Source organism: Pipistrellus kuhlii, unplaced genomic scaffold, assembly GCF_014108245.1.
Source record: "Pipistrellus kuhlii isolate mPipKuh1 unplaced genomic scaffold, mPipKuh1.p scaffold_m20_p_12, whole genome shotgun sequence".
In the NCBI taxonomy this organism is placed as follows: Eukaryota; Metazoa; Chordata; class Mammalia; order Chiroptera; family Vespertilionidae; genus Pipistrellus; species Pipistrellus kuhlii.
In genome coordinates this window covers 13,678,335-13,703,730 of record NW_023425427.1, presented here as the reverse complement: position 1 = coordinate 13,703,730, position 25,396 = coordinate 13,678,335, and the positions used below count along the sequence as shown (strand labels likewise).

The following is a 25,396-nucleotide window of genomic DNA, read 5'->3' as shown; positions in this document are numbered from 1 at the left end:
TTATTGAATTTATTTCCCTAAATGTCCTCTAAAATTCAATTTAGCTCTACTATTGTATGATACTATTTACCATTTAATATGTAGTTAAATTTTTTAAAATATATTTTATTGATTTTTCACAGAGAGGAATGGAGAGGGATAGAAAGTTAGAAACATCGGTGAGAGAAAAATATCGATCAGTTGCCTCCTGCACACCCCCCACTGGGGATGTGCCCTTAACCAAGTTACATGCCCTTGACTGGAATCAAACCTGGGACCTTTCAGTCCGTAGGCCGACGCTCTATCCACTGAGCCAAACCAGTTTCAGCTGTAGTTAAATTTTTTAAACTATGTGTAAATAATGTTTTAAAGTTTACATAGGCACCTCTACTTTTGGTCTCTGAACAGTAGTGGCAGATTGAGCTGCCCTTAAATGAGGGTTGCTTAACTTTAGCACTTGGGGCTTCCTTCTGAATTCAGTTCCTTATTGAAGTGGCCAAACCACCCTTTGCTTATACTAAAAACCTGTCCTTCTATGGCTTACTGTAGCTATTAGATGAATTTTGAAGAGATTTTTTTTTCTGTAATCATTGAATAGTTTTCTGTGTCTAATGATGCTTTCATATAATCATCATTTATTCCTCTTCAGATATCAGCTGTTTATTTTCTCTGAACATCTCTTATTGCGTTGAATTAGTAACAGTCACTCAGAGAGGAATCAGATCAGTGGCAGCCATTAGGTGGCCATAAATACTAGTTTGGAACCAATGGAAATAATATTTATGATAAGTAATTATGGTGTCACACATCATACTGCAACGTATGTCCTATAATAACAGTAATAGCTGATACGTATGAACTCCTTTGTGCCAGGCACAATGCCAATCTTTACATTCTTACTTTTTTTCTTCATGCCACGTCTGTGATGAGGAAAGCTGGAGCTTAGAAACATTGAGTAAGTTGTTTAAGGAGTGACAGTTGCCATCATCGTTGGGTGGTGGGATTTGGGATTTGGGGTGTTTTTACTTCACTATTTTTATTTTTCACCTTGTTTAAATTCTTAGATGTGTCCTTTTCATGAAGTAATTATTTTTCTTTAAAAAAGGAAAGCATATCTGCCAAGATAGTAACAGTGGTTAATTGTGAGGGTGGTGATTTGGATGACTTATTTTCTTCTGTGTATTTATCTAATTTATTTTATATTTCCAAAACTAGAAAAATGTATTTTTAAAAAGGAATTTGCCTGCAATCACAAATTAGAGTCATTTGAAACACATAACCAAATGACAATAATGTTTATCCTTTATAAATAATATATTTATCAAAAAAGGGCTATATGTCCACTGTACAAAATGTAAAAGGCATAAAAGGGCATTGAGTGAAAACTGACTGTCCCTCCTGTGCTTGCCTCTGAGACAGTTAGTTTCTCTCTTACGCATCACTGTCACCAGTTTCTTGGGAAACTTCTGGAGATATGTTTTATATAGGCGAACACACATGGATACATTCTTTTTTTGTACAGTGAAGCATGCTGTAATACTCTTCTGTTTCTTACTTTTTTCTTTCTTTTTTCACTTAACAAGAGATCCTGGAGATTGTCCCCTATTTATTCATACACTGATGACTTCGTTGCATGGGTAGCCTGAGCTTTATTTAACTGGTCCTCTGTTGACGCATATTGATGTTGTTTGCATTCTTATACTATTTCAAGCTATGCTTCTGTGAATATCCTTTCACAGAGGAGAGCAGATCAGAAGGATAAAGGCCTGTATGTGAAATGGCTATGTTGAAAGGCAGATACATAAATAATTTTGATAGGTATGCCCAGTTGTTCTCCCTAGAGATTAAGGCAGTGAGTGTGTGAGAGAATGCCAGCACAGTAGGTGCTTAAACTTTCTGGTGTGTGCTAGTTTAATTATTCAAATGCTCTTTCACATGAGTCTTAATTTGTATCTCTCTTAAATTAGTGAGATTGGACATAGGTTTAGGAGCCATCAGTATTTCCTGTTATGGGAACACTTTTACCTTTGTTTTTTATGTTTTTGCCCTGCAAAGTTTTATTTTGTGTGTGTGTTTTGTTGTTTTGTTGTTTTGTTTTTTATGTAGTTGGATTTATTAAGCATAAGATTTCTGACTTTTGTACCTTTTTTTTTTTAAAGACTTCTCTCTTCAATTTTTAAGAAATCTTCCATGATTCCTTATGATACATCATTGACTTCTTTTATGTGTATATATATATATTTAGATCTTTACCTCATTCATAATTTATTTTAGAGTAAAATATGATATAAGTATTTTTCCCCCAGATGGCTACCCAATTGTTTCAGCATTATTTAATAGTTTATCCTTTCTCCAGCTAAAGAGCCATCCTTATCATATACTAAATCTCTCTATTTGGAGGTATATTTTTTAATTTCTTTTTTTAAAAATAATGTTTTATTGATTTTTTTTTTTTTTTTTTAGAGAAAGAGGAAGAGAGAGGGAGAGAGAAATATCAATAAGAGAGAAGAATTGATCAGCTGCTTCCTGCATGCCCCCTACTGGGGATCTAGCCTGTACTCCAGTCATGTGCCCTGACCTGGAATTAAACTGACGACTTTTGGGTACATAGGACAGTGATCAACCAACTGAGCCTATTTTTTATTTCATAAACGCTCAAATTATGAATCTCGCAGAATGTTATTTGCAGTACTCTTTCCGATAGGCATGAGAATTATTTGGAACATGGGAAAGAGGAAAGGGGATCATGTTCTCACAGCCCCCAATTTGTGAGCCAGTAAGCAAAACGCAGGAATTGATGCGGTCAGCAGCACAGAGCACCTGACCCCAGCGTCCCCCTGGCTTGTGCCCCTCAGAGAACAGAGGGAGCTGCTTTGCCTGAGGACTGTCCCATGTCTTCGCATGTTTCCTTTTCCTGCATGTGTTGCCAGTTAGCTGTACCTTGAATTACATTCCGACACTTGAACAACTCTCCCTGCCGCAGGTACACTCCCCTGGATTACGCTTTGCTTGGTGAGCGCCACGAAGTGATCCAGTTCATGCTGGAGCGCGGCGCCCTGTCCATCGCGGCCATCCAGGACATCGCTGCCTTCAAAATCCAAGCTGTGTACAAAGGCTACAAGGTCAGGAAAGCTTTCCGAGACCGCAAGAACCTCCTCATGAAGCATGAGCAGCTGAGGAAAGATGCTGCTGCCAAGTAAGTCCCAGCTCTTAGCGAAGGGTTCTCAGAACTCAGGGTCAGGGCTGAAGGGGTGGAGGGAGTCTGGGAGGGAATCTGAAATATAATAGCTTTAATCCCTGTACCCAAGCCACTTTTCCCCCTCTGCTCAGCGGTCCTTTGGAGGACTGAGGCTGAAATGAAGGACAAGATCTAACCTCTGCATGGTGGCTGTTCCTCTCAGTTTCCCAGGGAGGGAGTGAAGAGTGGCCATGCTCCCTCAGTGAGCTGCAGAGAAAGCCGGTCTTCTCACCTCTCCCGCCTTTCCCGAAGAAACTTTTACCTAGACCCGTGGTCGGCAAACTGCGGCTCGCAAGCCACATGCTGTTCTTTGGCCCCTTGAGTGTGGCTCTTCCACAAAATATCATGGCTTGGGCGAGTCTATTTTGAAGAATTGACGTTAGAAGAAGTTTAAGTATTAAAAATTTGGCTCTCAAAAGAAATTTCAATGGTTGCACTGTTAATATTTAGCTCTGTTGACTTATGACTTTGCCGACCACTGGCCTAGACTAATCAAGCTTTAATTTGATTAAAGCAACCAACTGTATAAATAACTTGCTTCTCCCCCACCTTGACAAACTTATACTAAAAAATAAAATTTATTCAATAATCATTGATCGAACTCTACTGTACATACAAAACTTTTGTGGAGAGCCTATAGAGAAAATAGTAACTAAAAGGAAAATACTTGATTCAAGAAGCTCCCACTTTTTTGGATAATGATACAAAATGTGCAGAATAGTCATAGGTACGTATTATATATTGTGGTTATTTTACCGTAAGTGATAGATTTTAGATTAGGCTTTGGTTTGCCTTTTCTCTGATACCCATGTTGTGTATTTTAAATAGCAGGAGGTATCACATTAGTGGGTACAAGACCAAAACTTCTGATGATAAAGATGCAGACAATAGACAGATTCCTGAGAGACAGCTTCCGGGCTGTATCTTGGATGTTTCCAAACCTTGGATTATTCCAACTCTTAATTCCTTCCATATCTTGCAAACAGGGGGAAGCATACATGTAATAAATAGCAATTAAGAATAATAATCAAAGGCAGGATAAACCATGTCAACAAGAAGTTAAATACCACCGTAACTGGAATTACTCACCAGAATAATTACTCACCTTTGCCAGACAAGATTGAAAGAAACACATTATTTTCTGTGACCCTGAAGCCATCAGAGTAGGTGGCATCCTCAGAAACATTCCTCTGCATTGGTCTCTCAATGGAGCCCATCGCAGCACAAGTGCCAGAGAATCCAGTTTAGCCTAAAGCCTCTACATGCCTGTTTCCAGCCTTCCTATCCAAGTCCTCTGCATGTGAGTGACAATGTAAGTAGGTAATACACATGACAAATTACCCTGAGAGGCAAGTAAATATTTTATACAAGGGATGGAATACTGTATTTCCTTCCACTGATGTTTCTGTAAACTCCAGTTTAATATGTGAGAATCTGTTTTCAGGGTTCCAAGTCATATCTACCGGAAGTGCTACTCCAAAGCAATGTGACTGACGTTGTATGTCCCCACTAAATGAGCAATTAATCCAAACACAACTCACTTTGATTTGATTAATATGAGTTGTGTTTGGATTAATATGTTCCTTTAGGGGGGGACATACAAACTATCCCCAAACTACCTTTCCAGAGGAATGGAAGGGTGTGGTAGAGTGGAAAGTAGACTGGGTCAAATCCAGCCTCGAATGTTTCCATGCAGTGAATTGCACACAGCATTTCTCTCTCGGGCCTCAGGCTCTTCATCGGTAGAATAGGCCAGAGCAGGCCAGTGGGTGTCTAGGCAGTGACCAGCTCTGGGAAACCCATGTCTTCATCATTGGGGATCTCAGCCTCCGCCTCCTCTCCTTGCCTGAGGTGCTGTCCAGAGGCCATTTACCTGGGCCAAGCGTTTGGATTCAGTGGAGAGCTGGCAGCTAAGATTCATTTGTCAGAAGACCTGCTGTACAGAGGGAGGGATTTCAAATAATGATGCTTACATAAAGTGTGTAATGCTTATGATATTTCCCCCAACATGTTTGTTCATTTGTTTTTTGCAACATTCAGCCCAGAGGATTTGAACTACAAGGAGATTTAGGGAACATCTAGTTCTCTCCTTTCCTTTAACCCTCCTACTTGTTATCCTAATTCGGTTCACTACTGTGGAAGATAGGTCCTCTTTGTTCTTAATTCTTAGTTTCTGAAATTCATTTTTTAAAAACCTTTTAAATGGGAACTGTGCTTACTGGGGTGATATTTGAAATTGGCAAAACTGAAAAAAATTATGAGCTTTACTTTTTCTCAATCACAGTCTTTCCTTTATCAGGTGCCATTACTGGGCATAAACAAGTTTTGTACACTTTACCCATCACCTCCTACAGTCATCATCGAATAGATCCCCACGGGAAATACTGCAATGGGAAAAAAGCCAGACCTCATTTGTTTTAACTTTATTTCTCAAGAGTTATTTCTTAAAATCTGAGTCAGTGTTTTATTTTGTGTTTGGTTTTTGTTGTAAGGAGCAGAAATCAGAATGTTAGATTTAGTCTGTGTGCCCGCTGCCTGCTGACGCAGGCCCCTTTCCCAGGGGTCCCAGCAGAAATCACCTTCCTTAAAGGACCGGTGTGAAAGCAACTTGTTTAACTCACAGTGACTTTTAATTTACTGACAGAGAAATTGGGAGAGACGTTTTAGTCATATTCTCTAAGGCATTTATTTTTTCAGAAAATACTGTTTGAAGAATACCTATAATCCATTCAAAACCACTTTGTAACTCATACTGCTCCACCTGTGCTGTTGCCAAAATGAACACGAGCTAATTTGCCTGCCGAAGCACACCGTGGAGGGCACACTAAATTAAGACCGTGTTTATGTGGATCACTCGTCTTCCCTGGAGCTTCTTTTTGCCAGGTTTTTATTTCACTCTCTAATCACAGATCTCCTCTAACTTGCCAACTCTTCCTTCTCACCTTTTTAAATTATACCATCTCTACACTGCGGTCAGCTCTGCGGGCAAACTTCTTAGACCTCTACTCCAGCTATGCTTTTTTAAGACTCAAATTACTTCATCTCTGTAGATAACCCCTTAGTCTGGCTCGTATCTTGGCATCCTAGAACTCTAATCCCGGCTCATCAGCTGCCTCCTGGCCATCTCCACCTCACTGTTCTTTGGTCTCTGCCAGCATCTCAGATCACTGGACATTTCCACTGTGTGTCCTGTTGTCACCAGCACTGAAGACCCACCATGTGACACCTGCAGCTCATCACCACAGCCTGTCTCTTCCCTCCCCTCCTGACTTCCCTGCTAGTGCAGCCACCACTGATTCTGTTGGTTCCTCTTTTGAAATGTACTGTTGTGTCCTTTTGCTTTCCTTCTCTGTCCCATTACTCAGTACAAGCCCTTATTCTTGAATATCAGGCATGATGCTGTGTAAGGCCCTTCAACGTTTTACTTCCACTTATATCTCCAAATCTCATTCCTCTCTACTACTCCCACCCTCCCACATCTTCACTTGAGGTCTCAGCCATCCTGAACTTCCTTTGCTTCCTCTCTTACCACTTTCTTTACTAACCGCATGGTCTGGGAGACCTGAGCTGCCTCTGGCTAGTGTATGAGAGTGAGTATAACTCTCAGAGTTACATAATCAAGTCCAGTTTGGGTCCCTCCATTCAGACTCTTGTCATGCTGTAGTCCCTGCTGTGTCCACAAAATGTCAGATGACAAGGAATTGTGCCTCTCATAGAGTACATTCCATTAGTGGGCAGTTCTCTCTGGCAGAAGTTCTTTTCTACCTTTTGGTTTTGAGCTAAAGATAAAAGTCTAAATCCTCTTTATAAACCAACCTTCACATCATTAAAGAAAGTGTTCATGACACTCACACTCCTAACCTAGGTCTCCTTTTTGCCGCATAGCAGATCCTCTTGCAGCCTGCTCCCCAAACAGCTTCACTTTGTCAATGCCTGTCTCCAGGGCGGACTCATAGGTCTGACTCTTCTGCTCATGCTGTAGTCTGAGCCATGGGAAATCACTTCCATGGTGCTCCTTCATGCCATTCCACTGCTCTGAGCCTCAGTTTCCTGTCAGTAAAATAAAAAGGACAGGCTTTGGGACTCCATGAATTCCCTGAAACTCCACGAAGCATTTCCTATGTCATGCGCACATGTGAATTTTTATCACATTTTTATCACAATCTCAAAGAGGGTCCATGAGTCACAGAAAGATTCTTAAAAATAGGACTAAAGCTATCTGAGGTCCCTCTCAGCTCTAACATTCTATAAGTCAAAGGTTCTCAAACACATGGCATTTTCTTATTTTCTTGAGAGGAAGTCAGACACCAAGTATTACTGGGGCTGTTATTCAGAGACAATGAAGAGACAGACTCTGACAGGTCCCCTCCTCACAGTGCAGGGCCAACTGAAAAGGTTAGCACTAAACCTTTTCTGTCTTGTGAGGTAACCAGCTTCCCTTCACTGGAAATGTTCTAGCTGAAATTGAATTATCATCTCTGCAGAATGATACATAAGGAATTTTAAAGTTATATAAAGAGCTGGTTTTGAAGGTCTCTTCTGAGTCAAACATTCTGTTGGAGGTAGGCTGCATGTCTTTGCTCATGCTCTTTCCTCTGCTGAAATAACCTCTCACTTCCCTCCTCTCATTTTGACATTCTGTGGAGCCAGTGTAAATAGTCCCATATCTTCCCCAGCTCTGTGTGGATACCTCTGTTTTAGCACTCATCACATCTAAAACTCACTATCAGCAGGGGTACCTGGATCCGATTCCCCACTAGACTGTCAATTCTTGAGAGCAGGGACTGTGTTGTGTATGCATCTCTAGGGCCTAGAAACTTGATTGAACATTAATAATAAATGTTCAATAACTGACCTAGCCTGGGTCTAGCCCAGGGGTAGGAACATCTGGCCTATAGGCCATATAAGGCCTGAGAAATCATTTTGTCTAGCCCTGCCAAGGCATTAGAAGTGAGTTAAATGTTTGACCAAATATAGCGGGCTCATTTTTAAGTTGATCATTTTGTATGGCTCATGTATAATGTTAGAAATATCCATAAGTAATTCATCATTCTTGGCCATAGCTTCCCCTCTGTCAAGTGGAAGGGCTGGGCCAGATGCTCTCTCAGGTCTCCCTCAGTTCTAGTCCAGTAACTCTCTGTAGTACTTCTTTCACTTGTTTGCCTTACTCAGCAGCAAACACATTTATATACCATTTATCGCCACAACCCATGCTAGCCTTATATATTTATGCATTTGGTTTTCCAACTCCCTCCATATTTATTATAAGCAGATTATATTTGACAGGTTTATGATTTTAAAAAGGAACATAAGAACAAGGGGGCTTACCACTGCATACACTTGAGCATGAGACCTCACTCTGTGGCTTCCACAGAGACTTGTATTTGCCCAGTTTTGACAAGAAGAAATTAGTCTATCAGATAACTATATTCCATGAATATTCAGGTTTCCATTGCCATGAGTATAGGAGCTAAGTGAGGTTTCAGAGATGTGATTCAAGTGGCTTCATGGAACAGGGATTAGTGTGGTTTCAACCAGGAGCATTTGCTAAAAATATCTTTATGCCCAGCCCTGTAGCTCTTAGACTGCATGTCACTCAGGCCACACCCAGATTTCTTCACTTTTAATCAGATCCTGTCACAGGGAGGCTTATTGTAAAAGCTTTACCTCTACAGGAAAGTAATAATTATTATTTATATTTATACTGCTATAAGCTTGCAAAGTTCTTACACATTAACTCACTAAATCTGTACAATAAACCAATAAAGTAGGCAGGCATTACTCCTTAATCTTATTTCATAGATGGGAAAATAACAGAGGTTAACTTGCCTAAAATCACTCAGGTGGTAGGAGCTAAAGGTGGCACTTGAATCTCATTCTACCCTGAGCCAGGTTCCTGCATTGTTTGGTTCACGCTTATGCTAGAGGCTGTCTCCCTTGCTTGCACCTTCCTGTGAGGCCACATGGAACAGCTCTGGCTTCTTTTTTCTGACTTCCACCCATAAGTGTAACTTGGGGTTGGCAGAAGCAGGCCCATAAGTCAACTTTCCTCCTAACCCAATGCCTATTCACTTGTGCCAGTGTTGTTTCCAGTGATTACAAGAGCGGAGCCAAGTCACCATCATCAATTCTGGAACATAGTTCAATAACATCATTCCTATTACTCTCACGGCAAACAGCAGAGCACACCAATATCTCCTACATCTTTGAAAAAGTTAAGAAAATTAGTTGGCCCCAAGCCTACACCAGGGCTCTGAACAAGAATGGCATGAGGGCAAAGCTGGTTCAAATCGGTCCAATAAGACACAGTCACTAGATCTCCCTTGTCTGTGGGAACCATCTTAATCACATCTCTCAGGCTTCTCTGAGGCCTTGTATTCATGCAAACTTGAATACTCATTGAATAGGAAAAGCCTGCCTATTTTTGGAAGTCTGATGTAATTAATTTCTTTTGTCAAAACATGGCAAACACAGCACTTTGGGAGCCATATAGTGGGGTAGGAAAAAATGTCAACTTCTGGGACTCAGACTCTCTAGGCCTAGAGTCAGGTCCTTGCCAGATTGTGAGGTTGCATCCAGTGCTGAGAAGCCGGAGCTGTTAGACATTCAAGTTGTTCTTGCCCTGACCTGATTCTGTGCACATTAAGTAAGTTTTGACTCCATCGTTTCTCATTGGCCTTTTTATTTATTTTTTATTTTTTTATTTTGCAATTGTCATCTAGGCTACTAATCTGTAGAAATTCCCATCACTGGATCTTAGGTCTGGTTTGGGGTGGGGGATGTTAGGGTGCATCTCTGCTCCACAGTAGCCCTTTGGAGGTTTGCAGCAGCCATGTGTTCTTGAAATCTTTTCTTCCCCAGATGAAATGGCTCTAGTTTCTTCAACCCATCACCTGGAGACCCTCTCCCCTCTGACGCACAGGACCCAAAGCAGATGTTGTCAAAGGTCTGGTCCCCAGTTGATGTGCTCACCTTGTTATACTGCGAGCCCCTGGGGAGCTGCAAAAATTGTTCTAGAAAAGACAGTACAAACCAGACTAATTGGCAGCCCATCAAAAGCTGCTGTCTGGCCATTCTCCCTGAAGATAATAGAAAAAAGGAGAGAAAAATGTGACTATTTTATACATTAAGATTCTGCCCTGCTAACATTCCCTAATAACATATTACTTGCAGTGTCATGGGCAGGGCCCTTTTCTTCCTCTTAAACTTTCATATGAACTAAATAATATTTGTGTCGCGCCAGCACGGCCAAGGGTGAACCCAAGTGGGGGTGGTGAAGGCTTGGAAAAGACAGACAAGAGAATGAAAGCTGGAACTCGGTGGGATACTGCTTCCCTAATGGGGAACCAGCAGCACCACGGACTACAAACCGTGTCTTTATTTTATAGCAAATGCCACGAGGCAAAGTAAGGGTGTGGTCAAGATGTTGACAACATTCTCATGGGTTTCAATCCTACTCAGTTACATGCACCTGATCAAGCTTTTGTTTATTTGCAGCCTAGATCACTCAGGCACGGGGGCCAGGTGTTCGGACCATAGCTTCAAGCTTACAACTGTAGCTGTTGGCTATCATTGTGCTGGGAGGGCTCTGCCTTCCAAGCTGGGACTTGCACGTGGCCATGAGAGGACCGTGCCCTCTCATCAGTCCTAGGCTTGAACCCGTTCAAACACTGTAGCCGTGCCCCACAAACATGGGTTCTTTTTCTGGTATTTGTTTCCTGAACTTTATAAAAATAGGTCAGGTTTATAGCATAGCCCACTGTGAAGAGTAAAGATCTTTGGTATTCTATAATAAATTATTTGGAGAGGAAAAAACACTTAAATTTCAGGGCAATTATTGAGCCTAGGAATTTAGGACTAATAGCCATACTGGAAGCTGGCTATTAATGGTTACTTTGGTGTTATATTACCAGGTTCTTTAAATGATCCAATTGATTTTTAGGTGATGGAAGAAGATTGAGTGAAATTTAAAAAAAAAAAAAAGTGATGTCATTGAGATGGATTTTACAGGGACAAGTAGAGCAGATAAGTTCTGTCTCAGCTTTGTGTGTGGTTTATGAATTAGCCTTGGGTAAGTCACTCATCTCTCTGCCTCAGTTTCCTTGTCTACCAAATAAGAGTGTCACCCTCAGTAACCTGAGGTTCCTTCAAATTCTTAACTATAAGTAGTAATTCTGGACCTTTCCCCGCTTCCCCCAGATTAGACACATACCTGTGAGGTCATGTTCCAGTCTCAGGAGCTGTTGTGTGTGTGTGTGTGTGTGTGTTGTTGTTGTTGTTGCTTTTATATCAAGGTACCAGTATAGATAAAAATAATAGATGTAGCTTATGCATAAGTCCCCCCCCCCTTTCACTGCAATGATTATCACTTTTACATCAAGAAGCACAGCTCTGGAGAACTTTGCCACTTGAAAGATTTTTTAAAAATTTAAATGCATCAATTTAAAAATATTAATATACTTCTATTAATAAACTGGGGGGTCCAGTTATATATTCCAAATATGCTATGTAATCCTACCAAAACGAAAAAACAACATCCTGCAAACATCCCCCTTCTAGGAGTCTTCAGAAAGCAGCCCTCCCCTGCTTACTGGACATCCGGTCACTCTGAGCAGCTGTTGTCTGGTGGCTGCAGGCCACAATGGTCCAGAGTGACAAGGTCTGCCCAGGGGCTGATGGCACAGTCACTCCTTGCAACTGGAAAGGGAGAGCTGTTTGGTTTCCTAAGAGAAAGAGAAACACCTGCTGGTATAATGAAGTTTAATTTATCATCTCAAAGCCCCTCCTCCTGCAGTGAGACCCATGTAGATGCCCAGCCTGACCCCCGGGGCCTGTCTGGAGAGGATCCACATTCCCCTAGAGCAGTTCTCTTCCTCGGTGTGCGGTGTGCGGGGCGAACAGGAAGAGCAGCACTCCCTCTGCCTGTCAGGAGCCAGGCTGTCCCATCAGGCAGCAGCACCTCCCCCACTCCGTGCTCCGCGCTCTGAAATGGCACCTGCTAGAGCATCCCCATGAAGCTCAGCACTGAGGACAGCGTCCCGCTTGCCTGTCGCCTGCACTGCAGCGCACTCAAGTGTCAGCTGCTGGCAAAGCATGTAAGACAGCCAGTCACATAGAAACATGGGAGCTGCACAGGGGTTAGCACAGCCCTTCTGGCCACTTCTGTAAGAAGGGACTCGGTGTGAAACTAGAAAAGAAGCAAACTTGGACCCCAGATCAGAGGTCTCACCACGGGAAGAAAGGCCTTCAGAGGGTTACAAGGCTTTGTATCAAAGGCCCAGAGAGCTATCACCTGGGTCTCCCCTGACCCTTGAGATTGAACGAGCTCAGCTTCACATTCCGCAGTCTGTGGAAACCTGAATTCTGTGGCTTCTTGAGGGCTTGGGGTCTCTGCCTCAGCTCTTGCTTCTCTCTCTGGTATCTTAGCTTGGCAGCTTATCGGGTTGATTATGAACAAGCATCTGTGAGCATGATAGACACAAACAAAAAGTTGGTGCTGTTGAGGAGAATCACATTTCCTATCCCATAATGGTCTAGTTCAGTGGTCGGCAAACTCATTAGTCAACAGAGCCAAATATCAACAGTACAACAATTGAAATTTATTTTGAGAGCCACATTTTTTAAACTTAAACTTCTTCTAACGCCACTTCCTCAAAATAGACTCGCCCAGGCCATGGTATTTTGTGGAAGAGCCACACTCAAGGGGCCAAAGAGCCGCATGTGGCTCGAGAGCCGCAGTTTGCCCACCGTGGGTCTAGTTGACAGACCATATGAGGCTTTCCTATTCTCTTAGCCTTATACTCTAGGACCAGCAGCACCTGCAGAACTTGTTGCTTGTTAGAAATGCAGGAGTTTGCGCCCCATCCGACTTGCTAACTCAGAATCCAGATTTCGGCAGGCTGTCAGGAGATTCAGTTCACTCCAGTGTGAGGAGCACAGGGCTTCTTTTCTGTCACCTCACCTCAGGCCCTGGCCCTTGCTCTCCGCTTCTCTCTCTTCCTCCTCTTCCCTCTCTCTTGTTCTCTCATCTCCCTCCCTCCCTGTCAGGAGCTACAGACAAACTCTTTGAGTCATGACAGAGCAAGCCTCTTCCCTGGAGCCTCAGAGCCAGTCACCACGTGGCTCCGAAGATCTCACCTTACCAGCCCTCAGTCCTGATCCCAGCCGTGATCCAGTGTTTGTCTAAACCAGGTCCCCTTCTTAGAATGGTTCTCACACCTGCTACTTTGAGAAGAGAAATCTCTCCATCTCATTACAAAACGTATCCCGGATTTTATAAAGATATCTGGTTTCCACAGACCCCTAAATACAAGCTGTCATGTAAGTGTAGAGCTGGAGGAGCTAAGTCTTCTACAGGAAGGTGACTCGCTCAAGGTCATATTGTGGTTATTGGCGGAGGCAGGACCAGAAAAGGTCTTCTACATCCCAGGGCAGGCTTCTCTCCTTTTAGCTGATCCTTCAAACAGCTACCAGATTCTCTTCCCGAGGTGATTTTGTGAATTTGACTCCAAAGACTTCTTAAGAATCATCCCATCTTGTGGGCCTCAGCTGCAAAAGAGTAGGTTTGGGTCATTAGCTAGCGCTCTCAGGGGCAGGGTTGCGATCACAAGTGTGTTACGATCAGTTGTGAGGTGCTTTGAAATTTTTTCGTATGATCATTATAGTCTTTTTCGTAGAGAAAATTAAAGATTATCATGTGATTGTCATTCTCAGTTGTGTTCTGATGCACTTTCTGGAACAGGAGAAAAGGCTTGGGACACACACCTGGGAATTGTTCCCTGGTTGTCTGTCCTGTGTGTCTCAACAGGCTGACCTACAAGATTCTTTTCAGCTCCATCATCTTCCGAGCTGTAAGGCTCGGAGAAAAGACTGCACTCAAAAATGTGAACCTCCAGCTCCCTCCTGTGATATGGTAGCTTCTCTTAGAATTTAAATCTCACTCAGGAACCTTGTGTGGGTAACGTTAATGTTTTTCCTCCTCCTCTTCGGCTTTGCTTCAGGAAGCGAGAGGAAGAAAACAAGCGAAGAGAGTCAGAACAGCAGAAGGGAAGACTGAGTCCAGATTCCTGCAGGCCCCAGGCCCCTCCGTGTCTGCCCGGCACCCAGGCTGAGCCCCCCGGGCAGAGCGGGGGCCCCAGCAAACAGCCTCCCGCCAGCCGTGCGGCCCAGAGCCCTGAGCGGAGAACCTGCAGAGGGTCTCCGGGCAGAGCCCCAGAGCAGCACCTCTCCCCAGACCTGCAGGGAACAGACCCCAGGAAGCCGAATGGTAGGTGTATTGCCTTTGTTATCCGATGCCGACCTGTGGACTGTGGGCCCTTTTATGGGTGTACACATAGACCATTTACATTTAATATACTTGTGTCAGCACTTAAGCCTGCCATTTTATTATTTATTTTCTATTTATTTCTCTAGTTCTCATTCCTGTTTTTCTTTTCCCCCTCGCTTCTCTTCCCCGCCCCCCCTTCCCTGTGGGTTACTCAGACTTCCTTTAGGATTCCATCATGATTGATCTATGGTGTTTGTGGGTAGATCTCTCTAGTTTCTGCAGTAGTTGCTCTGAATGTCACAAAATACATTAGTGACATGACAGTCTTTGGTATCAGCATCTTACCATAGAATGAAATGTGGGAACCTCACTTCCCTTTAGATGCCTGTACCTTCCCCACCTTTAAGTGTCTTTGCCTGGAATCAGATGGTTTTGTAGCTTTTGTTTCAATCAGGAAATATAATTTATAAAACTCAGGAGGAGAAGGATAGTCTATTTTATGTACCCATATCTTTTATTTTCTTGAAGACACTATGGTGCTTTTAAAAAGAATGCTTACTCTACTAGTATTTTAACCAGCATTTCTAGGTATGTGTAGTGGGAAGGCTTTCAGATGATCAAACTACTCTTGCTAGAACTAGAAGTTAACCTTTTTACTAGTCATAACCACCACTATCAAGGTAATGCTATCAGATGGGTCTGAACATTTTTGTGTACATAAATGGGCAGACTTGCCCTACTGTACAAGCTTTGAACCATAAATATTGTTTCCCATTTTCCTTGTTTTCCCAAGAAACATCCAGAGAACCTTCTAAAGGCCGATCTGCCTGTGTCCACTTCAGCCCCGATGAAGGCCACGATGCGAACAGGTGGCCAGGAGTCTCCTGTGCTGAGAAGCCCAGAGGTGAGACCGTGGGCGAGCAGCACTGTGACAGGGGGAAAGGCTCCAGGAGGCAGCCCCCCTGGGCCAGGGCTGCTGGGCCTGAGGAGAAGGGAGAGGACGCCATCGGGGCAGCTGCCAGCCTTCCCCAGCAGGATGGCCCCCGGAAGCCCTGCAGGCGGCATGACGCAGCCCCCAAGGTCAAGTGTGGCTCCCAGAAAAGGCGCATTCAGGAGCTCCGAGGAGGAAGGTGCTCCCCAGCTGGTTCTAGCCGGCCTGGCAGTGCCAAGGGGGAGGTGGCCCATGCCAGGCAGAGTCCTCTCCACCATCGGACACCAAGACACAAAGGGACACAGGACAAGCTCGAAGGAGAGAGCTACTCAGACCTGCCCCGGAGGACAGAGGCGTTGAGGCCAGGAGTCAGGAAGGCGGGGCCACCCACCCCATCTGAGGACGCTCAGATGCCTAAGGAGACACATCCCACCCCCGGGCCCCTCTCCGGGGAGAGTGTGAACATCGACCTTCTTCCTGTGGAGCTGCGGCTGCAGATCATCCAGAGAGAACGAAGCAGGAAAGAGCTGTTTCGCAGAAAGAACAAGGCGGCAGCCGTCATCCAGCGGGCCTGGAGGAGGTGAGGAGTCTGTGGTTGTCCCACACCCTGCCACACCTGTGCTCGTGGGTGTTTCCCAGGGAATTCTATGTGCTGGCCGGACAAGGCCAATTGTTGAGCCAAGCCATGAAATTCCCACCTGTAGACCCCAGTCATTCACACTGGATACGCTGTTTAGGTGTTTTTGCCAAGAAAGAGAGGAAAGCACACAGGATTGCTCTGTGTAAAGAAAAGAGTCCTCGGGGGATGCTCTCACAGGTGATCGGACCTTGGGCAAATCACTTGGCCTCCCTGACCCTCAGTTTCCTCACCTGGAGATGGGATTGAACAATGGCTGCACCTGTCCTGTTATGGGACAGATTGCAGAATGAGATAATGTGTGCTTCATGAATTCTAAAGCCACACACACAGATATTTTTCTTTTTATGTTTTTACTATTCAGGAATTAGCCATTCCCCAAATAAAAATCTAGGGCCTGGATATAGTCGATTCAGTGGCTGAAATAAAAACCTGCGTTAGCGTCTCTCACGCTCAGAATGCAGAGTGGGTGTGGGAGAACGGCTGGAGACTTCCTAACATGCTGAGTCAGACGCCTCCAGGGAGTCCTTTGCTGCAGGTTTTGACATATTTTGGACTCGCCTTCATATTGCAAGCCCCCCTGGGGCCCAAATCCTGCCCAGGTCTTACAGCGCTGGCCAGGGCCCCGGGGCGGGCTGGGCCGGCTCCCACAGGTGGGAGTCACGTGGCCTCCCTCTCCACAGGGAGGAAGGTCGATGGAGGAACAAAGCAAGCAAATCACTGAGCACAGGTGTGCCACATATCAACGTGCCTGTCAGGAGATAAAAGGGCCCGAGCGCACCCACCATTGGCTGGGGAAGAGAAGGGTAGTGAGGGGGGCAGTTATTGTGAGGTCCAGGCGGGGAAAGGCCCCAGGGTCCATGGTGCCAGAGCGGCCTAACGCAGAGCCCTTGCTTGCACAGCCTTTGCTATACTTCGGGATGTCTGTCCGAGGTCTGGGCTGTTTACAGGGTTGTCTTCCAGCCACACAGGGCTGAGCGTCCCCATTTCACAGATGAGCATGTGGTCTTAGAGAGGAAATGGCTTGTCCCAGGGGCGCGGGTGCAGCACGTGGGGCTGTGTCTGACTCAAGGCCCAGGGCCTTTTTCGTACTTTGGTGGTAACGGTAGGGTTTGCGTGGTCACAATGAAGAAGGTGGCGGCAGGCCTGGTGCTCGGCATCCTGGAGAGGCCAGAGAAGGGTACCATGGGTGCTCACACTCGCCAAGGTAACGTTGCTCCGGGGAATGTTGTTATTAATTCTAACCGTTGGCATTGGCATTGAGTGGGCACTTGTGCCGGGCACTGTGCTGAGCTTTACTTGTACTGTTAACTCACTAATCTTCACAATAATGTTGGGAGGCGGATCCCCTCCCCACCCCGTTCCCCATAGGCCGACACTGAAGCGCTGCCAGCTTCTCGGTCCTCACAGAGCTTCAGGTGCCCGTGCTGGCTTGGGCTTGGGCTCGGGCTGCCTCTGAAGCCACAGGTGGGAGTTGGCCTTGCTCCTCTGCTTGGGAGCTCTGCCAGGACCTGCCCTGCTGCTGTCTGAGAGGCAGGTTTTATTAGGCATTTCAGCCGAAACCTGGGACCTGAACGAGCCAGCGGGTTTTGCACCACGCCATGCCCCGAGCTGCTCCCCCGCTGATATGCCTCCGTCAGACTGGCCTCTGGCTCCTTTGAAGAGTTGGAAGCTGACAGGTCCTGTCAGTGTGCCCACAGCAGCAAACGAGCTTTCAGTCATTGCCCCCGAACAATGGGCCCATAGTCTGGGCCCCCCAGGGAGGCAGCCCCCCTCTGTGCAGCCTGAGCCCTGGGCATCAGCTCCCACAGGCTCCCAGGAAGGTGCAGGCTGTGGGAAGCCATGTCTGGAGACAGTGAAAACACTTCCACTGATGCTGGTGTGGCCTTCCACACCTTTCATGGAAAGGACAGGAGCCCAGAGTGCTGTCTGGGGGCAGTGCAGTGCAGTGTGTGGCGCCGCCTGACCTCAGGAGCCCTTGGGTGGACCAGGAACGGGGCTGGCCCAGAGGCTCCGTCACTGCAGCTGCTGGTACAGGGGGGCAGTGTGGAGGGAGAGAGGCAGGCTGCAGGGGGTGCCAGGATGGGGTGAGAGGTCGAACCCCAGGGCCCAGAGGAAATGAAGCTTAGCCTCAATGAGTTTTATTGCCAGTCAAGCCTTGACTGTTTTGAAGATTGAAGCCAGATACGGGACAAGCCAAGCTGGGCTGGAAAGTTGCTGTAAAACAACTCTTTTACACGCATAAGGCACCTTTCTGTCCGATCTTTGCCAGCGTGTGCTGAGCCCTATCCAGCAAGGGGAGGTGGGCCAGGACAGCCCTGAGCCCGGGGCTGAGAGGAGTGGGCATGCTAGGTTTCTCAGCCACCAGGAGTGCAAGTTCTCCTGGAGAATGGGGCCCCCGGGCCGTGGGGCACGGGCCCAGGCTCCATACAGAGTAGGATAGGGGAAGCTGTGCCCACTGAAGGCTGGAGCCGCTGCCACTTCAGCCAACACCTGGGCTTCCAGGAGTCCTCTGCCCGGAGCACAGACACTTGGCATCTCAAACAGAAGGAACTGAGCTGCTCCTGTTGCTGTCCGGCCACTCCAGCTTGTCCCCTCAGCTGGCCTTTTGGAGGTAGTGTTACTTCCTGTGGGAGAGGGACGGCATGGTTTGTCGCTCCAGGTAAAGACAGACAGACCTGTAGTTTGACTGAAATCAGCCTTTCGGGGCAGGAGAGGGGCTGCACCAGGCCCTCCAAGGAGCTTTTGGAAGACTTGGGAAGGTCCTTGCCCATTTGGTGTGCCTTGAAATCAGCCCGGGGCCTGCCCCTCTGCAGCACCCTGTGGGCTCAGCAGTATATTTTTTATTAAATTATTATTTTTGTACATATACCAAAGCCCCCCCCCCCCCCGTACATACCCTCCCTCCCCAGAGTTTTGTGTCCATTGGTTGTACTTATATGCATGTATACAAGTCCTTCGGTTGATCTCTTATCTCCCCCAGATGACATTAATCCTTTTTAAATGTTTAGTAAAATTCATCAGAAGCCATTTGGTCCTGGCTTTTCTTCATTAGATTTTTTATGACTGGTTCAGTCTCTTTACTCATTACTGGTCTTTTCAGATTCTGTATTTCTTCCTGATAAAGTCTTTATAGGTTGTCTACTTCTAAGAAGTTTGCTGTTTCTTCTAGGTTGTCCAGATTGTTAGCATCTGGCTGTTTATAGTAACGCTTACGATCCTTTGTATTTGTGGTATCAGTTATAACAAGTCATCTTTTTCATTTATAATTTTGTTGATTTGGATCTTCTTTTCCACTGGTTATTCTAGCTAATGGTTTATAAATAATGCTTATCTTTTCAAAGAATTTTATTTTCCTGTTCTCTATTTTATTTATTTTTGCTCTAATATTAATTTCTTTCCTTCTGTTAACTTTGGGCTCAGTTTCTTCTTTTTCTAATTCATTAAAACATGCCATTAGGTTGTTTGAGATCTTTCTTAATGTAGGCACTTATTGCTATGAACTTTCCTTAGAATTGCTCTTGCTGCATTCCAGAATTTTTAGTACGTTGTTTCCATTTTTGTCTCAATTTACTTCCCCCCCTTTAATTTCTTCTTTGATCCATTGATTGTTAGAAGAGTATTGCTTAATTTTCATGTATTTGTGAGTTTTCCTCATTTTATTGATTTCTAGTTTTATACCATCATGGTCAGAGAAGATACTGGAAAAGATTTCAGTCTTCTTGAATTTGGTGAGATTGTTGTGGTCTAACATATGGCCTATCCTAGAAAATGTTCCATATGTGCTTGAGAATGTGTCTGCTTCTATCGTCAGCTAGAATGTTCTGTATATCGGTTAGATCCACTTGGTCTGTAGTGCTGTTCTAATCCACTGATTCTGTATCTGAATGATAGATCCATTGTTGAGTGTAGAGCACCAAAGTCCCCAGCCATTATGGTTATTTTTTCTGTTAGTTTTGCTTTATATACTTAGAGGCTCTGATGTTGTGTGCATATTTAAAATTGTATCTTCTTCCGAAACCGGTTTGGCTCAGTGGATAGAGCGTCGGCCTGCGGACTGAAAGGTCCCGGGTTCGATTCCGGTCAGGGGCATATACCTTGGTTGCGGGCACATCCCCAGTAGGGGGTGTGCAAGAGGCAGCTGATCGATGATTCTCTCTCATCGATGTTTCTAACTCTCTATCCCTCTCTCTTCCTCTCTGTAAAAAATCAATAAAATATATTTTTTTAAAAATAAAATTGTATCTTCTTAAATCCTTTATCATTATTAGTCTTTTACCATTTTTAAAGTCTGTTTTATCTGACTCTGAGTGTAGCTACCCAATAATTTTTGAGGGGTTATCATTTGCTTGAAATACCTTTTTCCATCCCTTCACGCTACAATTTATCTTTTATAGGCAATATATTGTTGGGTCTTGTTTTTGTGTTGTTTTTAATCCATTCAGCCATTCTGTGTCTTTTGACTGAAGTATTTAGTCCATTTATTTTTAAAGTAATAATTGATGGATAAGGACTTCTTATTGCCATTTTGTTCATTGTTTTTGGCTGCTTTGTAAATTTGTTTTTCCTTGGTTGTTTTTTTTTTTGTTTTTGTTTTTTTGTATTTTTATCCTTCTGTCTTTTTTTTGTTGTTTTGCTTTGATGCTTTTTGGTATCAATATGCTTTGCTTTCTTTATGTTCTTTTGTGTAACAAGTACAGGTTTTCCCTTATGGATACCATGAGCCATTCATAGGATATCTTATAATTATAACACCCTATTTTAAACTGATAACAATTTAACTTTGATAGCATTCCTAAACTTCATACTTTTACTCCCCTGCTTACATTTTAAGTTATATCACAGTTTACATACCTTATATTGCATTTCCAATAACAAATTATTGTAGTTATGGTTATTTTCATACATTTGTTAACTTTTAAACTAGAGTTGTGAATTATATACCATCATTACCATATTACAGAATCTAACTTTGATAATGTTAACTATAACCAGTGAGTTTTATATTACCTTCTTATATTTTTATGATGTCAATTAGCATCCTTGTACTGCCACTTAAAGATCTCCCTTTAGCATTTTTGTAAAGCAGGTCTAGTGGGGATGAACTCCATGAGCTCTTGTTTATTCAGGAAAGTCTTTATCTCTAATTAATTTCTAAAGGACATTAAAAATTTGCTCTTTGCCAGGTAAAGAGTTTTTGGTTGACAGTTTTTTTCTTTCTACTTCAAATATACCATCTCATTCTGGTTTCTGAAAAGTTTCTGTTGAGACATCTGCCAATAGTCTTATGGAAGTTCCATTTTACATAACTTGTCTTTTTTCTTGCTGCTTTCAAAATTGACTTTTGGCAATTTAATCATAATGTGTCTCAGTGTAGCCCTATTCTGGTCCAACCTATTTTAAGGTCTTTGGGCCTCATGAATCTCTTCGGGGATTTGGGAAGTTTGCAGCCATTATTATTTTAAATATACCTTCTGTCCTTTCTCTTTTCCTTTTGGAATTCCCATATGTAGATACTATTTCTTTTCATTGTGTCCCATAAGTCCTGCAGGATTCTTTTTACTCTTATTTTTTCTCCTCTGACTGGATAATTTCAAATGTCCTGTCTTCTAGATCACTTTATGGTCAAGTTTGCTTTCAAATTCATCATTTTCAACTCAATTCTCAAATTTTTCAGTTCAGTCCTATTGTTTATGCTAGGATTTGTTTGGTGCCCTTTTTTTGGTGGCTTCTATTTCTTTGTTGCATTTATTTCCATTTGGTTTATGCATTGGTCTTCCTATCTTCCTAATTTCATTTAGTTGCCTGTGTGTTCTTATATAATAGTTCCCTAAACTTCTTTAATATGATTATTCTGTATCTTTTGTCTGACTGTTAATAGATCTCCATTTCTTTAAGGTTAGTTATCAGAGTTCTTATAGTTTCTTTTAGTGGTGTCATGTTTACCTGATTTTTCCTGATTCTTGATTGCTTAAGTTGATATCTGCACATTTGAGTAAGCAATTTCCTCCTTTTACAGATTTGCTTTGACAGAGACAGTTCTTTACCAGTCGGCTCAGTTGAGTTTCTGGACATGTCTGCTGGTTAAGTTCTTAGGCAGTTGAAACTTCCTGTCTCTTTTTAGACAAGGCCACTGCTCAAGTGCGGAGGGGGAGAGGCATAGGTTAGCTAAGAACAGTTGATAGGGCTGCTGGCTTGGTTCCCTGCCCAAGCAAAGCTGTAGGATGAGCTCTGTGGTTGCATGGGTTCTCTGTGTAGGCTTATAGTCATTTGGTACTCTACTTAGCAATGAATTGGCTTTTCTGCCTGGCACAAAAGCAGAACAGGCCTCAGGGAAGACTGTACACTGAATTCCCTGACCAGCCATGGCCACCGGTCTTAGTTTGCAGAGGGAGAAAGCCACAGGCTGTGCTGTTTGCTCAAGTACCACTGTAAGGTTTGCTGGATGGGCTATGCAGGTTCCTCTGCTCTGGTTAGATTCCCTGGTAGGGCAGGCTGTATTCAGCAATGGCCAGGCTATAAATTACTTTCCCTGCCCAGGCATAGTGGGAGAACTGATCTCCAAGGGCAGCCAAGGCTTTGTTTGTGATCTTGATTCAAGCCAACCTACTCCCCAGGTTCCCTGGAGGAATGATACTATTGGCCTTTCTCTGCAGGTGATCAGCTCTGCCTGCCATACTCTGAGTGCTGCTGGGCTGTGCAGCTTCCAGGTGGTCTGGCCACCATCTCTGATCAGGCAGGGCCAGGTGCTGTAGTCAGCAGTGAGTGCAGCTATAATTGCCTGGGTGAGGTCAAACTAGGTTCCAGCAACTCTTTTAAGGGCTTGAACCAGATAGATCTGTATCCTGAGTTCTCTGGTCAGACTCTACCACCATCTTGGCTCTTCAGATCAGCAAAGGCACTGGTTGGGACTACTACTTGGATGCTATAGGTAGGAACTCAGTCTGCAAAGATCCATATGCTGGTTGTTGTAGGTCCCTCCCCTATTCCGTGTCACAGATTCCCCTACACTCTTCTTGGGGAAAGACTGGAATGGGGGCTCCCAAGAAGCAACCCACAGTGCTGGGGAGCTGGATGTCTGCTCTGGCTTCTCTTTTCCTATTGGAGGAGCTGTAGGCTCAAGGTAGACCTCTCAGCAAGATGCTGCACTGAGCAGGGGGAAGGGTAGTGCTGTCATCATGTAGCCACTCCTCTTACCCTTTTAATGGGGTCTGCCTTGGTCTTGGTGGTGCAGGGGGTTCTTCAGTTGCTAGATCCTAGAAATCCTTTATTCAAGGATTTGCTCAGTGGTCTCTTGTCCATGAATAGTTATTAGTTGTTCTTTTGATGAGGGAGCGTGAAGTCAGGAATGACCTAGGTCACAATATTGGTAATGTCGCCTCAACTCAGCCTTTATCAGACTCATGACATCTGCCTCACAAATTTAGTTTCAGGCTTAATCATAGGGAGAGCGCCTAGTATACAACAGGTGCTGAACAAATGTTGGCTTTTTCCCCGTGTAGCCCAGCCTTCCAATATCATTCCCTCACTAATACACAGTGCTTCAGACACATCATCTTACTGACTGTCCTGTACAAAGGCTTGTATCTCTCTGTTCATGCCAATTCTGCTGCCTAGAAAGCCTTTTTCTCACTAAGTAACTCCTCCTCCTTCAAAACCCCAGTACAGCCAAATCACTAATTATTTGTCCCACGTCTGTCTCATGCCATCTAGCTCCTTGTTCTCAGTACTTCTGGCCTATCCTATCTTGAAGGCAAGGACTCATGGCTTCCTAATTCATAAACTATTCAATGGCGGGGGGGGGGGGGGGGGGGGTTGGGGGAGAAACAGAATTCAATATTGAACATACTGAAATTAGGAATGGAGCTTAAAAGATCTCCTAAGTTCAGCAAAACTATTCCTATAGCTTCTAGGAGCCTTAAAGAAATTTAGTTTTCTCAATACTGTGATCTTCCCCTCTCTGATCCCACCAGCTACCAGCTCAGGAAGCACCTGTCCCACCTTCTGCATATGAAGCAGCGTGGAGCCAGAGATATGGACAGATGGAACCGAGAATGCATGGCATTGCTCCTCCAGGTTTGGAGAAAGGAACTGGAAATAAAACCCTCAAAAGCCACTGCAGTAAGCAGGACCACCAAGAATCCACCCAAGAGCAGCTCAGGCACCAAGTCCACCAGGCACTCGGTGCTCAAGCAAATCTACGGTAACTGTCCTTCCAGGCACTTTGTAGTTTAGAGGAAGCACCCCCCAGCATGTCACACCAGAATCTAAAAAGGGATTTAATTGCATTGGGCAAACCTTCATTCAGGTAGAAACTTGATTGTATTTCCAGTCACCAAGAGAATCTCACTCAGCACATTTAGTGCCACCCTTCCAGAAATTCTGGATTAGAATTGGTTTGAGATGAGGCATTCTGGCATCTCAGCCCAGAAAGCCTTCTAGCCTAAAGCTCTTCTGCTGGGTTTCATAACTAAAACCTCTTCAGGCCACTACTTGGGTCTTCCCCTTACATTACCAATTTGGAGGACTCCAAGCACCTGCCTGCCTCACTTTGACCGTTCTTTTGTTGAGAAAGTACAGGGTTGCCTACCTGGGAATGTCCCAAACCCAAACACTACAGTAAATGCTTGTTTAGCAGATGAAAACATTTTCAGCTCTGTAAACAGCCCATCAAAATAAACTCAGCAGAGAACCCGACTAGCTCCCCAACAGGGGAAAAAAATTGTTTTGAGCCAAAGCACCTTTAACAGATCTGTGGCTCAGGCAGCGAAATCTCAAAACTCACCCCTGGCCTACTGGTATTTCCACGCCATACTTAATTTAGGCAGATCCTTGCTTGCAAGCTCAAGCCTTTACTCAAGAAATTGAGAACTTGGTCAGACTGCAGCTGTCATTGCTGAGAGACAGACTATCATTGTTGACTGATTTCAGGTTGCTCTCAAGAAGGGAAAGTACATCATCCCACAAGATCTTCAAAAGCCCATTCTGTGCTGCGTCTCAACTCAGGTAAGGCAGCCACTGCACTGTCAGTGTGGGGAAGCACTTTCCTTTTTCGTTTCATCCCCACAGACAAGACAAATTGCCAGAGGTTTCCAATGGTCAAATAGACATGTTTTTCATCCCCCTTTCCTGGAATTATTACTGCAGTCAGCCTCTATCGCCATAGGAGGCAAGTTATTTTTATAACCAAAGCTATTGTTAAAATTACCTCCACTAGATAAAATAAACTGTAGCTGCTATTGATCACCTTTACTTATTCGTTCACATACAGAAAGGGGGAAATGAAAATACTGCTGTTCTTCAAAGTCATACCTTGGGAGTTTTTGTTCTGTTTTGGTTTCACAT

The 25,396-nt window shown here is 44.2% G+C and overlaps 1 protein-coding gene across 7 annotated transcripts in view; it reads left to right on the top strand.

Moving 5' to 3' along the window:
• INVS (inversin) overlaps nt 1–25,396 on the top strand; it is a 101,978-nt gene that overhangs the window by 72,679 nt on the left and 3,903 nt on the right. For all 7 annotated transcript variants that reach the window (XM_036433187.2, XM_036433189.2, XM_045579955.1 and 4 more), the window contains 5 exons: nt 2,963–3,175; nt 14,218–14,483; nt 15,277–15,994; nt 24,025–24,254; nt 24,983–25,057. In XM_036433187.2, the coding sequence (XP_036289080.1) occupies nt 2,963–3,175; nt 14,218–14,483; nt 15,277–15,994; nt 24,025–24,254; nt 24,983–25,057 (1,502 nt within the window). The remainder of the gene's footprint in view (nt 1–2,962; nt 3,176–14,217; nt 14,484–15,276; nt 15,995–24,024; nt 24,255–24,982; nt 25,058–25,396) is intronic.